This window comes from Alligator sinensis, unplaced genomic scaffold (genome assembly GCF_000455745.1).
Source record: "Alligator sinensis unplaced genomic scaffold, ASM45574v1 scaffold159_2, whole genome shotgun sequence".
Classification (NCBI taxonomy): domain Eukaryota; kingdom Metazoa; phylum Chordata; order Crocodylia; family Alligatoridae; genus Alligator; species Alligator sinensis.
Window position 1 is genome coordinate 1,295,802 of NW_005841992.1, and position 16,342 is coordinate 1,312,143.

The following is a 16,342-nucleotide window of genomic DNA, read 5'->3' on the forward strand; positions in this document are numbered from 1 at the left end:
AAAAATTAAAGTTTTGAGATTCTGTGCTGTGACAGTTCTTAAGTAGAAGGGGAGAGGGGTAGGGAGGACAGGAAATTGCATAATACCTAGTTTTTCTGTATGTACTGAGTTTCATTGAAAGAATGGGCACATGAACAAGCTGTGCAAAGTACAGGATGGCATGGCTTTACAGCATGTCAACTACTCCTTTATAACAACTCACTGAAAACTAACTAAAGTAGCTTCCTCCCAATCAGAAGTGAGTTAAACTGCACTTTTGATAGGGTGAGAGCATGCACATAGGCAGTTGCAATAAAATAGCTGATAGTTTTAAGGCTCTGTTATCCTTTACCTTATGGTAACTTGTTTTATGCCTGTGGCCTGAGTTAAATGGGAAATACCTATATCCTTTAGGGGAGCAGAAGAACAATAGGATTCTTTGCCAGTAAATGAAAATCCGTACTCTTGGCCTCATTTGTTAAGTAAATGATGGGCAGATTTGCCAGGGGGTAGGGGTGTCTCCTTAAAAGTTAGATTTAAGGCTATATTCTTTCTTATTTCAACAGGAATCTTTTGATTCTACTATGCAGCTGCACCTTGTACATCAAGCTCCACGCACCATTCCTCCTTACCTCTCCAAAAATGGATCAAGCCTTGGAGACTTGTTAGTGGGCTTCTTTAAATATTATGCCACAGAATTTGAGTAAGTGATCATTTATGTTTAACATCTTGTAAATACTTAACATTTGTGCTTGCTTGTATACATATCAAACATTTTTAAAGTGATTAGAGGTAGGAATAGGTTGAAGGCAGGATGGAAGTGATGAAGCACAAAGGAAGAAAGATGCAGGGGCACATAAAAGCAGCAAGGAGTACCACTGTAAAATGGAATGGAAGTTTAAGTTGCATGATGAAACACCCCAGCTAATCTGCAAAATAGCCTGGTAGAAATCAGATAGCTCTACTATTTTAAAGCCAGAAGTTTGTTGCAGTATGCTATTTTAGAATGCCACTGACCTATGCAAAGCAGTTCTACGTTCCTGATGTAATTTAAGGTACTGTTTTGATCTGAAATAGATTGGGGTTTTGGTTCTCTTTGGCCTCCTCTCTAATCTAATATCAGTGTAGTGTTTGATCTAACAACTATCTACTTCAGTTGTTCTGGAAATGAACGTTGGGCACTTTCAGTGAAAGGTTCTCACTAAAAAAAAATCATTTCCCTTTTGATTTGCCATAATCTAAGGGCTTGGGTGGATTGGTTATAAGGGCGGGGGGAAAAGGGAGATGTTAATTAGAAAGGCTCTCAGGAGCCGCTCTAATTAAAACACCTGCAGAGTCTTGTGCATTCAGCAGCTTGTATTTCAAAATGGCTGTGGGGGTGCTTTAACTAAAGCTTTAGGTAAAGTACCCCTGCCGCCATTTTAAAATTCAGGGACGCTGAGTACGTAAGAAGCTGGAGCATTCAGATTAGAATGCTTCAATAGACTCAATTAATAGTCTGCTGTGTTGCATTCTAATCTAAATGCATTGGCACACATGTTTAGGTGCTGAAAGTTTGTTAATTTTCTGTTCTTGTAGCAGTTAAAAAAGAGGAATCAAAAAATGATTTGATGAACAGGAAAATTTGAGATTGTGAGCGCTCTGGTTTATGAACACAGAGCCTAAATGTCATTGTGGATTTCTTCTGTAAAGACTTGTGCATCCAGGACACTGAATGGGTACATTTTAATAAGCTTAAAATGTTCTGGAGTCCTTGATGATTTCTAATGGTGCAGACACATGATTTATATTTGGCAACCATTCTGAATATTTATAATGTGTTTCACAGGATGGGGGGACAAGACTAACAATTTATAGATTGATATAGATATAGATATATATAGATGGATATTGCAGTAAGCCTTGGGGGCTGGTATTAGTACCAAATACATTTGTGGAAAGCTTGGCAGAAAGTGTGGTCTACATTTATAGGCTTGGGAATACAGGTATTTCCTCTTCCTGTTCCTACTGATTGACTGAGCAAAGAGAGCTGTGCTAGAGAGATGAGTTAATCCCCATCATTTATGTTGTTTACTAGACCATTCACTTTTCCTTCTATAGACATTTGGATATGTACTGCAACACAGGTTAGTTAGAAATTTTCTGTCACAGGACAAGTTCTACAACAACAATTCTAGAGAAAAGGATGTGCCAGAGCCAGAACATAATGGTTTGGGTCACAATAGTAGTCTTAGATTAGATGGCCATACCTACATGTATATTGTCCATGGCTCGCTTCTGTGTGAGATAATCAGTGCTTTGTGAAGCAAGCATAGCAGGGGTGTACATTGTAGCTGGGACCTGTGGCAGTTCAGGGGTAAATTTAAGAACAGGCCTAAATGTAAAAAGGAGACTTAATAGTAGGATATAAACCAGGGGCAGGCAGTTGTTTCCGGTGGAGGGCAACTTGCTGAGTTTTGGCAAGTTGTCAAGGGCTGGATGGGTAGCCCCACCCCTTGACAGGTGCCCTGCCCCCTGATTGCCATCTTGTGCCTGGAAGTCCCACACCCTAAACCAGGGGTGGGCAAAATGTGGCCCACCAGGCCATTCCATCCAGCCCTCTGGACCCCTACAAAATTTAGAAAATTAATATTCATCTGCCCCTGCCTGCCTGTCATGCAGCCCTCAATGGCTTGCCAAAACTCAGTAAGCAGCCCTCCGCCCAAAGTAATTGCCCCCCCTTGCCCTAACCTGAGACATTTGTCATCAGAAGTCCCTCCCCTTGCCCCTGGAAGTACTCCTTTCAGCAAGGGCTTTTGCCATCTCGGAACCAGCAAAATACCAAATTATGTTCTAAAACTGAATGTTTAAAATATTCATATTTGATTTCAAAAAATATTTTGTCCTAGTTTACATGTGTTTGTGTAGTGTACATAGAGGTGATTGTATATAAGAACTTAAAATGAAGTCTTACTCTTGTATGTTGTGGGGGAGGGGTGGGTATGTGGGTTGAGGGGGGAGGGTGTGGGTGTGCCTGTGGGAGGTGGATTGGTGTGGGGGTGTGGGTAGGGGGTGACAGCATGTAGGTATGGGTGGATATGGGGTTCATGGGGGGCAGTTGGGGGGGGGGGGGAGGGTGGCGGGGCGGTGGGTGTGGGGGTCTGTGTATGGCAATGTGAGGGGAGGGGTGGGTGCATGTGTATGGTGGGGTGCACGTGTTGAACTTGCCCTATGAGCAAACGCACACGTGCGCACACACATGCAGATAAGAATAATGCAAAACTCTATTCCCCCCCCCGGTGCGGTCTGGTGATGCAGCTGGAAGGCACAGGCCATATTTTGCCTGCCCTTGGTATAAACTGACCAATAAGGTCTCTAGATTTTGTTGTCATTGGCAACTCATTACTACAAGTGGCAGCAGTGTGTTCAAGTAGAGGTGATCAACCCGTATCAGAAAAGTCATGTTGTCAATCTAGCAAGTAGTGCGTGTATTTGCCATGTTGAAGTCCAAGATGGGTGCAATGAATTCACATTTTGGTTAATATTTCAGCCCCTGCTGGGGTTATAAAATTAGTTCCAATGATGAAACCAGGCTGTATGAACTGAGGAAATCAGTCGGAACATTTCCATGGTGGTAGCTGTATTGGATTCCAAGGTGGCCAACACATTACAATGTATGTATTGGCTCTGTGTAATTAAAAACCAAGTAAACAATACTCTATTACTAATCCCTCATAAATTCTATCACGACAAATTTCATAGCAGGTCTTCAGTACTGAAAGCATAACTCAGGCTATCTTACTTGTTTGAGTTTTATTGAATAAGGCAATACACTTTTTTTCCTTTATTTCACAATGCAGATAAGTCAGATATTAACAATACATAACTCAATGGCAATAGAACAGACAGATGCATGTTCTACTCAAGGCAATAGCAAAATGTAATAGTCCAGTCCAATGGTAATATAAGGGTAATACAACAGTATATACAACATTAATACAATGGGTAATGGCAATTTTTCAGATTGTTGGCACTGGATCTATCAACCAGATACCTTTTTCCGGGCAGACCCAAAACCCCCAGACCGACCATGACCTCTCCATTCAATAATAGGTGAATTTTACTGATACACAGTGATAGCAGATAAGAATAATGCAAACAATTCTATATCTACCAGTCCCGGGGTTCACAGAGTCAAGGTATGTCTGACCAGTATGCAAGCTTCACTTTGAGGTTCTCTCTTGAACGTCAGATGTCAGCAGCCTGGAGGTTGGAGGCCTAGGCCCACCCCCCAGTGGGGTGCGCAAGACGGGCTGGTAGTATGTCCTTTGTACATGGTGGCCTTGGGTTCCCCTCTCAAGGATGCTTGCTCCTCTGAAATCTATTTCTTTTTTTTTTTTTTTTTTTTTTTTTTTTTTTTTTAATCCTCTCTCTTAGATGACTCTTCACCTCTGGGCATCACTGATTGTGGTCTCTGTGATTGTCATACTGTTCACATTCTGTCCTGTCAGCGTATCCCTTTGTTTCACAAGCCCATCACATGCACACATCCTAATTTTGGCTTTACCGGTTTCTCCTAATTTGGTCCATTTACCAAAACTGGAAATCCCAAGGGCACTGTGACCTGGTGCCAGTACTGCAGAGTCCCTTATCTCTGTTATGGAACAGTGTGGTATATGTCTTCAAGCCTGTGCGTCTGCTTGCTGTTTGCCTGTGCCAGATGCAGTGGGCTTTAGAGGAAGTGGTCACAAACAGGCTTTTAGAATTCAGTTAACTGTTGCTGTTGCCCTGGACCATTGTTCTAATGCATATCTACCTTACCTACAAGCAAGTTCCCAAAAGCAAACCTTTAAATATCATTTTCTAGCCATCAGTCTCCTCCTCAAAGGTCTTATACCATCACATAATCAAGGGAATTACCTGGAATGTTCATGAGATTTGTGGGGAGGAACTCCACCAATCATCCCAGGAAAAGTATGATGCATTCATGATTAGGGGCTCCAATGAGCTGGACATTGTGATGAGCCCTTAACTGTTGTTCAGATGTTGCCCATATTCTCTCTGACTTGATCTTTTGTGTCAGCATTCCCTAACCCAGCAACCAGATTTTAGCCAATCAAATGTAAACAGACCTTCCATGCTGGGGCCGGGGAATGTATAGCCTGAGATGCCTATTAAATCTTTTACTCAGCATTCCAGGTAGCTTTCTACTCAGCAGTCTGATTTTCAAGATGGCTGATTAAATCAATGAAACATCCCATGGTCAGAATCTTTGGGTGTGAAACATGTTCCTGGCAATCTTACCCCTCCTATATAATGGGCAATGCTTTATTTGTCATCCCGACCAGATGCTTGGTGCCATCTTAGTACTACCAGTGCCCTTCCATCCTGCAAGAGGCTGGAGAAATGCCAAAGCTCAGGCACTTCCTTTGCAAACAGCATGCTTGTTTTCTATCAGGATGCCACTGTTTTACTCCTCCTTGTTCCAGATCTTTGCACAAATTTGGGGAATTAATAGAGCTATATTGCATTACTATTTCTACTATAAAAAGCTTAAATACATATGTAGCACAAGCAAAGCAAACAAAAGAAAACAAACAAACAAAAGGATGACAACAAAAACAAATGGTCCGTCCAGCCTTCTCAATCTTTGGCATGGCTGAACTTTTTAAGGCCCTGGAGGTGATGCTCCACATGATGTGCCATTTCCGTAGCTGCTTTGCAGATATTCCATAGCCTATCAAGAAGTTCTGCTTACACTTCGTTGTCTAGTATAGTTAATATTGCAACCACTTACAGCAGTAGCATTGCACAAACCCAACCAACCAAGCAAACTTCTTGATGCTTTAGTGGTGGTCCACATACTGCAAAACACAAAGACAAAAAAGGCAGGGGCTCAACCACCTTTAGGTTACTTTACATCATGGAATCACTTTTGACACTGTAGCTGGCTTTGCCCTGGCCCTTGCCATGCTGGAACTCATCCAGAGATTCCCCTCCTAGCTCCTTGCAGAGGCTGTTTCTTCAGCAGTCCTTTCTTTTCAGAGTGATTGGTGCTCCAAGGTGCACCCTGCCACACATCTTCCCTCCTTGGCCTCCACCAAGGGTTTTTCTGTTGGGGTATGCTCCCCCTAGCCTTCTCCCATGAAAGGCAGGGGGACCCACAAGGCAGGGGGAGCTAGGGTTTTCAGGCATCCTATACTTGCCTTTCCCTGGGGTGGCAATATATGGCATAGGGACTATCCTCCCACAAGTAGTTCTACCACATTAGCCAGTCCTAAGAGAGTGTAGTTTTCAGGTCTTATCCAGGACCAAGGCTCTCCTGCTCTGGTCATCTTCACCCCTCATGGGCACAGTCTCTCACTTTTGGGATCCCTGGCCCTTCCTCAAGCTAGTTGAGAATCTCAGGCTCCCAGCTCTGGCAGCCTTAGCAGTAGTCTCTTTCAACCTTTTGACCCCTCTAGGGCCCTGCCTCTGGATTGTCAGACCCTTTGGTCTTTCAGGGCTTCTCCAGACCCCTTTGGTCTCCAGCTGTGTAGCCCTGATTTTGACCCCTCTCTGGGTTCTGGCCCTGCTTCTGAGCCAGCAAGACCTTGGCACCTGGCCCTGCTAATACTTGCCCTTGTCTAGGTTGCAGACCTCTGGTTCTCTAGCTTCATTGGTACTTGGCCTCTCTTGGGCTGTCAGACCTCTTATCAGATCTCTGTCTCAGCTCTACTCTGAGCCTCTGGACACATCTGGTCCTACTCTCTCTTGGCCCCACTTGGGTGAAAAGTCACTGATTCTGCCCCTCACACCTTCCAGACTGTGAATCATTGGCCTTCCATGCTCTCATGACCTTTGGCTGGGCCCTGCTCTTATGGCCCCCCTTTCAGTCCTTCTCTGGACTCTGTGGGTCTGTTCTCTTAAGCCTTTCCATATATCTCTCACACTGTCTCTAGCAGTTCTCCAGAGTCCCCATACTCTCTTCTGGGTCTTAACATTTGGGCACAAGTACCCTTCTTCAGGCATAGGTAGACTCTGCTGTTGTTCTGAGATCTCCAAGGAATGTTGAATCCAAGGATGTTCTTAGCGTGACCACTGAACTGGCTGGTGGTGTTACAACCAGTGACACACTAGAATCCAGTTAGAGGTGCACAGAATGGCACAGGCAATTCTGACACAATATCATGAACTGGTATAAGTCTTACTGGGTTGCTTCTGTTCATCCAAATCTTAGGTGCCAGATTATGCCATAGAAGAAGAACCAGTATGTCTGTGTCACTGCAGGAGAATACTAGAGAGGAATATCCCAGACTGACTGCATGTTTCCTGTGTAAGCCTATTCTTGTGTCCACCTCTTTTTGCTGCACATGCAATTGCAAAATGTCACATGAACTGGAGTGCTCTCCTTTTCCATCAGCTAAACTACCAGCTATGAGCACTCATTCATTTCAGAAACATTGGCATGATTCCGTAAGAAGCTCCTCACTTTACCAACAAACAAAGAAAAAAAAAAAATAGGTTAGGTTTTGAAACTACTCTATGATGCTGGTAACAGAAGAGATCTGTTGCTAATGACTGCTTATTAGTTTAACCTCTTAATATTCTAGTGCCTGCCTTTTATGGACAGTGATCTGTATCAATCGAAGACAGCACCGACTTCATCACATGTGGTGGAATAGTTGCTAAACGCTTGTTGCACCAAGGAATCAGCCATGTATCCAAATGTTTATGAAGTTTTCAGCTTGCCTATTCTCTGTACAAGAGTCATGCTGTTGATTAACAGCAGCCAATTTCTCAAAATTAGCATCTGCCAGACCAGTTTACTGCTTTTTCTCCCATCAAGATCTATGACATGGCTGTTTTGTTGGCCACATTGAGCAATTCCATAGATTTCGTAGACATTAGGGCTGGAAGGGACCTCGTAAAATCATCGGGTCCAGTCCCTTGCCCAAAGGGCAGGAAGTCAGCTAGGGTCAAAGGATCCCAGCAAGATTATCATCCAAATGTTGCTTAAAAGTGTCCAGAGTAGGTGCTTGCACCACCACTGGGGGGGAATCTATACCAGGCCCTGGGGGCTTGAACAGGAAATAAGTTTTTCCTTATGTTCAGCCTAAAACGGTCTGGCAGGAGTTTTTGATTGTTGGACCTTGTCATCCCTTGGGGTGTTCTGGTAAACAGGTGTTCCCCCAGATCCTGATGCACACCCATCATGCACTTGTAGGCTGCCACCAAGTCACCCCTGAGCCTGAGCTTTTCCAGACTGAAGAGTCCCATGGCTTAGCCTCTCCTCATAAGGCCTGTTCTCTTGCCCTCTGATCATGCATGTGGCTCTCCTCTGGACTCTTTCAAGCTTCTCCACATCCTTCCTGAATTGTGGAGCCCAGAATTGGACGCAGTACTCCAGCTGTGGCCTTACCAAAGCCGTGTACAGCAGGAGGATGACCTCCTGGGTCTTGCTTGAGATGCAAGCCAGAGTTTTTTTGTTCACTTTGCTGGCTGTGGTATTGCATTGGTGACTTATGTTCATCTTATGGTCAATTGTAACCCCCAAGTCTCTTTTGCCTATTGTGCTAGCAAGTGTAGCACTGCTGAGCCTATAAGTGTGATGTAGGTTTTTTTCCCTAAGGTGGAGCACCTTGCATTTCTCCATATTGAATGACATCAGGCTTTCATCCGCCCACCTTGCAAGCTTCTTGAGGTTGGCTTGGGTCACCAGCCTGTCCTCAAGTATGGACAGTCTTCCCCAAAGTTTGGTGTTGTCAGCGAACTTAGCCAGTCCACTTCTGATACCAGAGTCCAGATTGTTTATAAAGACATTAAAGAGTACAGGTCTGAGAACAGAGCCTTGGGAGACACCACTGGTCACTGAGTGCCATATTGATTTGGTTCTGTCCACCACCATTCTCTGGGTTCAGTCTTAGAGCCAGTTTCTCAGCCATCAGACTGTAGTGTAGTTGAGGATTCCGTTTGCCCAATTTTTCCTTGAGGACGTCATAGTACACTTAGGTCAAAGGCTTTTTTAAAGTCCAAATATATGATATCAACCTCTTCCCCTTTGTCCAGGTAATACGTCACTTGGTCATAGAAGGAAATGAAATTGGTTAGGCAAGGCCTACCCATAACAAACCTGTGTTGTCTATCCCTCAGAACGTTGCCTTCTGTTAGCCTGTCAAGAATGGTTTCTTTGATAATTTTTTCCAAGATCTTTCCAGGGATTGAGGTCAAACTGATTGATTGGCCTGTAGCTTCCTGGATCTTCTTTCCTCCATTTCTTGAAGATGGGTACCACATTGGCCCTCTTCCAGTCTTCAGCTACTTTGCCCAAGTGCCACAAGTTCTTGAATATCTTTATCAGTGGCCGCACTATGATGTCGGCCAGTTCCTTTAGCACCTTTGGGTGCAATCTATCCAGACCAGCCAATTTGTGGGTGTCCAGCCTCTCAAGGTGCTCCCGCACAAGATCTACGCCAATGGTGGGCATCTGTTCACCCTCACCCTGGTCATCCTGCATCATGTTAGACAGGATGGTCCCTTGGGGCTGGTGAAAAAGTGACGCACAGTAATCATTAAACAGACTGGCTTTTTCCTGGGTGTCGGTAGTCAGCTGTCCAAGTGGTTTAGCAGGAGTCCAGTGTTGCCCTTGTTTTTCTTCTGATTTCCCACATATCTGAAGTAGGTCCTTGGTCCATATAGCCAGTTTGAGTTTGGTTTGAGTTTGGTTGCAGCCTTGGTTTTCCTAGTTCATTCCCTACCAGTGTGGACCAGTGCAGAATACTACTCCTTAGTGGTGTTTCCTGTCTTCCATCCTTTATAAATCTCTCTTTTTTTTTAGATGTAGGAGGTCCATGAGTTTCCTGTTGAGTCAAGGGAGTTGCTGAGCCCTTTTACCACCTTTCCTACCGGTTGGGCTGGACTTCCCTTGTGCTTCTAGAATCACTTCCTTAAGCAGCAACCACTTGTCGTGAACTCCCCTCCCTGTCATATCATGGCCTCTCAGGGCCTTGACAACAAGCCTCCTGAGTTTATGAAAGTCAGCTTTCCTAAAGTTGAGGATTACTGACTTGCCAGCTTTGCGATTTGTTGGGTTTAAAAAATGACAGAGTATCCAGACAGTTCATACTGCATTCAGAATGTCTAATGCAATATCTTCCAGCACAACATCTCCCATAGAAATTTAACAGCTCATTGTTGGAAACCTTAAACAAGTGGAACCTTTTGAATTGCTCTTGTAGCAACTTGACGTCGTTGTAATCTCATTTCAATCATATCCTCTGTCTTTCGTTAGATTGAAAGATCTTGTTGTATTGATCCCAAACATTTGATTTACCATCTTAATTAGGTGACCTCTCTTACTATAGTTCAGCTCCCATCATTGTCTAGCTGATTCATTGCATGTTGTGTTTACTATGCCACTGGCAGTCTTGCATGGGGGATTAGTTGTTTTGACCCTGAATCTCCCTTCCACAGGCTCAGCATACACAGTAGGAGCAAAATTCGCTAAATTCTTCATATGTTCAAGATGTACTGGACCCCATCTTGTGTAATTAGTATGATCATGTACACCTGTCAGTGGAAGCATTTCTTCAGAGGCACATAAATGCTCATTCCAGTTCCCTTCACGTTCCGTCCCGATGGAGCACGAAAGAGTATTTGACTACTCCCAAATAGTTCATCCAGTACTTGAATGCCTCCCAGTCGAATGATTATTCCTTCAGCCTCTTCTGTCTGATCCCTCACAAATTTACTCACTTTGTAATATAATGCCTAATCAAACGTTATGACTGTGTGCTGTTGTCCTAGACATCCTGCAGTTGTTTTACATTGCCTGATGATAGTCCAAATGGTGTTGTACTCAGATGCTGGTGCAGAAAGTAAGGGACAAAATCCAAGAACTGATAGTGGTGAAGTGTCATCAGAAAGAAACTGTTTAAACTCTGTCCGCCCTGGTACGACAACATTGTCCTGGTTGTTGGCTTTTATTCTACCTAGTATCCATGGTAGCTCTGCTGACATCTGTTGACCAGCTGCATTGTCAAGCTTTTCATTCATGTTACTACATGTACTATGGATGGGTGGTTTCAATGACTTGTTACAGGTCATCATCACAGTTAAATCCAGGTGATAAATCTTTCAAGATGCTTTTCCTTCCTATTATATTGGCGCTTTCTTCAATTTCAACTAGTTTCAGTCGTCCTCTTTGAAATGCTACAATTTGCGTTTCATGAAATGTTTGTTTTCCATCCAATATCTTTTCCAAAATGTTGATGTTGTCTGATGAAAACTGAACAAAATGGCTGGGAATGAGATTCCTTGGAATAACAGCTCCATTTTCTTGAAATTCCTTAAGTTTTTCTCAGCAATGATGGTTGTGATGTGATGAACTGAATCATATGGTATGCTGCATCCAACAGACTCTGTACCAGCTTCTTAGATCTATTTGTGTGAAGTATCTCTGTTTAGATTCTTATCTTGCACATGACTTTCAATGTTTAAATTGTCATTGTCATCTTCCAGAATCAAATGGATAATGTGTAAATGCCATCGGAAGCATATTTTTGGGATTGCTCTTCATTCAAGTTGCTCTATCTCTTCATACTGTTCAGAAGACACAGAGCAGAAGAATTGCATTTCTTTGATGCTGAAACTGAATGGCTGTTTTGCAGCAAGTCTGAAGTTCTTGCTTCATTTGCTTCAGTGTGGTCAGAGAACATTCACCACCTTGATCTTCTACTAAATCACAATATCTTTCAAGTATATCTTTCAGGCTGTACATATTTTTTCTGGGCAAAACTGGCATCTAGTTAATCAATCACTTGATTCAATGCTTACGCTTCAGGAGAACACACAAGATGTTCTTCTTTATTGCCACGTGAATGGGAACAAGAGACTTGTTGGTTCCATTGTTACTCCCGCCTGCATTCAGAATGCTAATGTGCCTCAGCAGCTATTAGATCTTCAACAACAATTCAGCAATACAACATTTCATTTTTCTCTGCCTGTGTGTATTCCATTGGCTGACTCAAAGGACAGCACTTGACTCAGTCTCTCTCCTCCTCTTTGAAAGTTTCTGGAAGAATATGCACTGCTGAAGTAGAGGATCTGCTTGATGTCCTAGTGTGTTTTTCACTTGATGTTGTTGGTGGGGTTTCCCTTTCATCTTCTACCTAGTATGACTTTCTTAACAGTCTTTTAATAGTCCTTTGTGTGTAAAAGAACTGTAGCAAGAATGGTGCCAATTGAGGCTTTTTGAATGTTGCAGTGTAGGATGATCACAACATGGTAGCCTGTCAAGAATAGTGCCATAACAAACATTGAATTCAGCAACTGTCCTACGTCGAACCAGTACCTCATTTATTCACCCAGTTCTAGCAGGTGTACTTTGGCTGATCATTGACTATGAACCTACTTTGAGACGTATGATGCATCTTGTAGATTCTGAGTTGTACCTCCTGCACTTTGCTGGACTCAGTAATGCTATCGGGTCCATTGTAATGTTTGCTTAAGGGCGAGGCTCTTGTTGACAATCTCCATTGAATCTTTTTATGTCGAGGTAGTCTGAAACAGAACAGTGTTGATGTAGCAATTTTGCAAGCCTCTTGGGTATCTAATAATGAACAAAACTGTAAGTATGTGGCAGCCATCTTGGCATCCAATACAGGTACCGTGAAGGAGGTGTTGCAGTTGATTTTCCTTGGTTTATACAGTGTTGATTTTGTCATTGGAATTAATTTTTCTAACCCTAGTGGGGGCTGAAATATTGACAAGACATGAATTCACAGGAGCCATCTTGGATTCCAATATGGCAACTGCATGCACTATTTCCCAGATTAGCAATGTGACTTTTCTGACACAGGTAGACCACCTCAACTAGGGCTGTGCGAAGCATCAGTAGCTGATTTGATTTGGAGGAGGTTTGGTCTGATTCGGCAGCTGAATCTCCGAATCAAATAGGGAGACTAATTAAGACGTCCAAATCGAATCAGAAGCCTTCGAATCGATTTGGAGAGATTCGGGGCCAATTCAGAGATTCAGCCATAGGCTGTACAGATTTTCCTTGCATAAAGCGAACCCACTTTATAATAGGGGTAACAAATAGGGATAGGTTCCCAAGGTGGTGAGGGAGTGAGGCTGGGACTAGGGAAGGGGGTGTGGGAGGGGTACCATTCCTGGGGCTGCACCATGCTCCACCTATCCTCACGCATCCCAGCTCCTGGGCTGTGCTGTGCTGTGCCATGCCATGGTGAAGGCAGCTGGTGACTGCTGCTCCCGGGGCCACTGCAGCAGGGATTTTGGGGGGGAGTGGCTTCAAGCTGAGCCCCGGGCAGTGTGGGACGTGGTGCAGCTTGTCTGCACTCACTCTAGCTGCCGCTGCAGCGGCCCTGGGAGTGACCGGTGCCAGCTGCAACTGGAACTGTCCGTGGGGGAGGGGAGCAGGGTGTGCCTCTTGCTGCTCTGCGCCCCCCGGGAGGGCTGTGGGCTGGGGGGCTATCAGGCTCTTCCCTGGTGCATGTGCCCCTAGATCTGCATGCGGGATGACAGCAGGCTGCCACTGAAGGCTGGGGCTGGTGGCGGCACCAGGCTGACTCTTCCCAGTGCTTGGCACACCTGCCCTAAGCGCTGGGAGCAGCCTAGTGCCACCATCAGCCCTAGCCTGCAGCAGTAGCCTGCTGTCATCCTGCATCCAGATCCAGGAGCAGTAGGCTGTTTCTGGCACTTGGTGCGCCTGCCCGGAACACTGGGAAGAATCAGCTTGGTGCTGCTGCCAGCCCTAGCCCAATGCCTGCAGCGGCAGCCTGCTGTCATCCCGCACACAGATCTGGGGGCATGCACCCCCAGGGAGAGCCTAACAGCCCCCCCAGCCCGCACCCTCCTAGGGAACACAGAGCAGCAAGAGGCATGCCCCACCCCAGCTCCAGCCCAGCACCCTCTGACAGTTCCCATTGCAGCTGGTGCCAGTTGCTCCCAGGGCTGGTGAAGCAGGGGGCTGGCAGGCCCCATGAGCAGCTGACACCAGCTGCCTGCACCACTGTGCGGCACAGCCCAGGAGCTGGGGTGAGTGGGGACAGGTGGAGTCCAGGCACAGGGAGACAGGTGGAGCACGGTACAGCCCTGGGAACAGCACCCCTCCCCCTGTCTCTCTTCCCTAGTCCCAACTTCACTCCATCCCTCACCACCTGGGAACTCATCCCTATTTGTTAGGGCTGTCTGAAGCTTTGGTAGTCGGTTCAGAAGCCAGATCTCCAAATCCAAATTGGCTGAATCGAATCGGGACAGTGATTTGAATCACCAAATCAAATCTCTCTCGAATCGAATCGAATACTTGCTGCTTCACACAGGCCTAACCTACTTCAAACATACTGCTGCTGCTTGTGCAATGAGTGGACTACCAGGTGACACCTTTTACCCTGCTTTTTACCATACTATATGGGTGAATTTGAAGGAGAAGAATAAAGCAGCTTTGCATATATTTAGGGAGTTCCGAGGATCGTCATGAAAGGTTGATGTGCTAAATGTAAACTAATAGAAAAAAAACAGATTATGTATGCTACATATTCTGTAAAGAAGCCATGTGAGATGGTCCTTAATCCCAGATGATCTTCCTAGTTACCTGTTACCTACTTTGAAAGAATGCCGCTGTAGACTAAATAAGATGTGTTTCCTTCCTTTTTGTATCCTTATGTGACAAGATATTTGGCAGAATTTGCAGATTTGTTGGAATCTGACAGGGCCGCACCATGAGTGCTTCTTCTATGGCCTCGAACTCGCAACATGTGGGTTGTCAGCTGTGCAGCCAATGCCACCCCCGCCCCCAGTCAGCGTGCGGAGACTGCAAATCACAGTCCATAAATTTAGCAAGTGGGTCATGGCAATAGGTGGTGTGAGTTTACATTTCAGTAGTAAATGAGAAGGTGGATAGAAAGGGAATATGCTAGATAAAGCTTGAAAGGAAAAAAGCAGGTAGCTTTAATTTGGTGCAGTTGAGAAGGGAGAGAGGTGGGACAAATTTAGAAAATGAACTTTCCAACAGCATTCTGAATAGATATCATTTGCCAGGCTCTGTTTTTCAAGGCCAGAGAAAAGGTATTGTAGTAATCTAGACAGAAGGTCTGATGAAGGTTTTAGCTGTGTTGATGGTTAGAAGGATGTGTATCTTAGATTTGTTGTGCACATCATCTCTACAAGTTTTATACATGGCCTTGCATCTAGGCTCCAGAGAGATTGATATCAAAGATAATGAGCCTGAGCAATAAGTTGGTTGGTGTTCACTCCAGAAAGTTAATTGGGAGAGGGCTTAAGGAGATGGCCATTTTGAGTTTAAGGTGTAAACTAGACATTCATGAGGAAATGTCAGGAACAGGCCAAAGTTTGGTAGGAGCAGAGATTGACCTGGAACAGAGGCATATTTGTGAGTCATTGGTGTAGAGCAGGGGTATCAAACTCATTCTGCCTTGCAGGCCAGGTGGGACCCACAAGCCAGTCCCACATTCTGGATCCAGTGTACATCTTAGCAGCTGGAATGGGTCCCTATGCAGCCCAGTCTTGTTCTGGACACTCTAGGGTTCTGCTGTACAGCCTCTGCACATGGCAGTTGTTCTGAACCTGAGTTAGAGCAGGTGCCGTATGTGTTGTGCTGAAACATTTGACGTGCCCTGCATACTGACTTTGCGTTGCTTTGAGATCCGTGGACAGCATGGCTGAAGATGGCTCTGCAGACTGGATCCAGCACACAGGCTGTATCTTTAACACTTCTGGCATGGAGAGTGAAGGCTGAATTTAGATTTGCAGATGAGATTACCCAGGGCTCGGGTACAGAGGTAGGAGAAGAGAGGGCCAAGGATTGTGAACTTGGAACTTCATCATAGAGAGATGGCCATTTTGAGCTTCAGTTATAAATTAGATATCCATAAGGAAATCTTGGGGACGGGCATTGACCAGGGGTGTGCACGGGCCGTATTCGATTCGGCCAGATTTGCAGGACAGTGATTCGATTTGTTGATTTGGATCACTGTCCTGGCTTGATTCAGTTAAATCTTAAAGATTCTGTTTTGATTCGGAGAATTGGGGATTCAGCCATAGACGCAGCTTTATATGTTTTGGGGTTTTTTTCTACGTACCTCAAGGTACCAGGTGTGGCTTGTGAATGCTGAGATGGCGGGGCCAGTGGAGCATCCCACAGTAGCACAGGGCAGGCTGCATGCTCAGCAGCGGACCCAGAAGTGGACCAGAAGTAGTTCTGGTCCACTTCCGGGTCTGCCGCGCGTGGGGACTCCAGGTGCCCCCCCCCCAGACCCAGGAGGCACTTGTCGCCGGGGCAGGGGGGTCCCCTACGTGCTTTGCAGAGGACTGGAAGTGCTCCTGGTCCACTGCCAAGCATGCTGGGGGCCCCCCTGGGCTTCCG

At 45.1% G+C, this 16,342-nt stretch overlaps 1 protein-coding gene across 3 annotated transcripts in view; it reads left to right on the forward strand.

Moving 5' to 3' along the window:
- The window catches only part of TENT2 (terminal nucleotidyltransferase 2), a 92,045-nt gene that overhangs the window by 54,438 nt on the left and 21,265 nt on the right, over positions 1-16,342 (forward strand). For all 3 annotated transcript variants that reach the window (XM_006021419.3, XM_025201381.1, XM_025201380.1), the window contains exon 12: positions 546-682. In XM_006021419.3, coding sequence (XP_006021481.1) covers positions 546-682 — 137 coding nt within the window. The remainder of the gene's footprint in view (positions 1-545; positions 683-16,342) is intronic.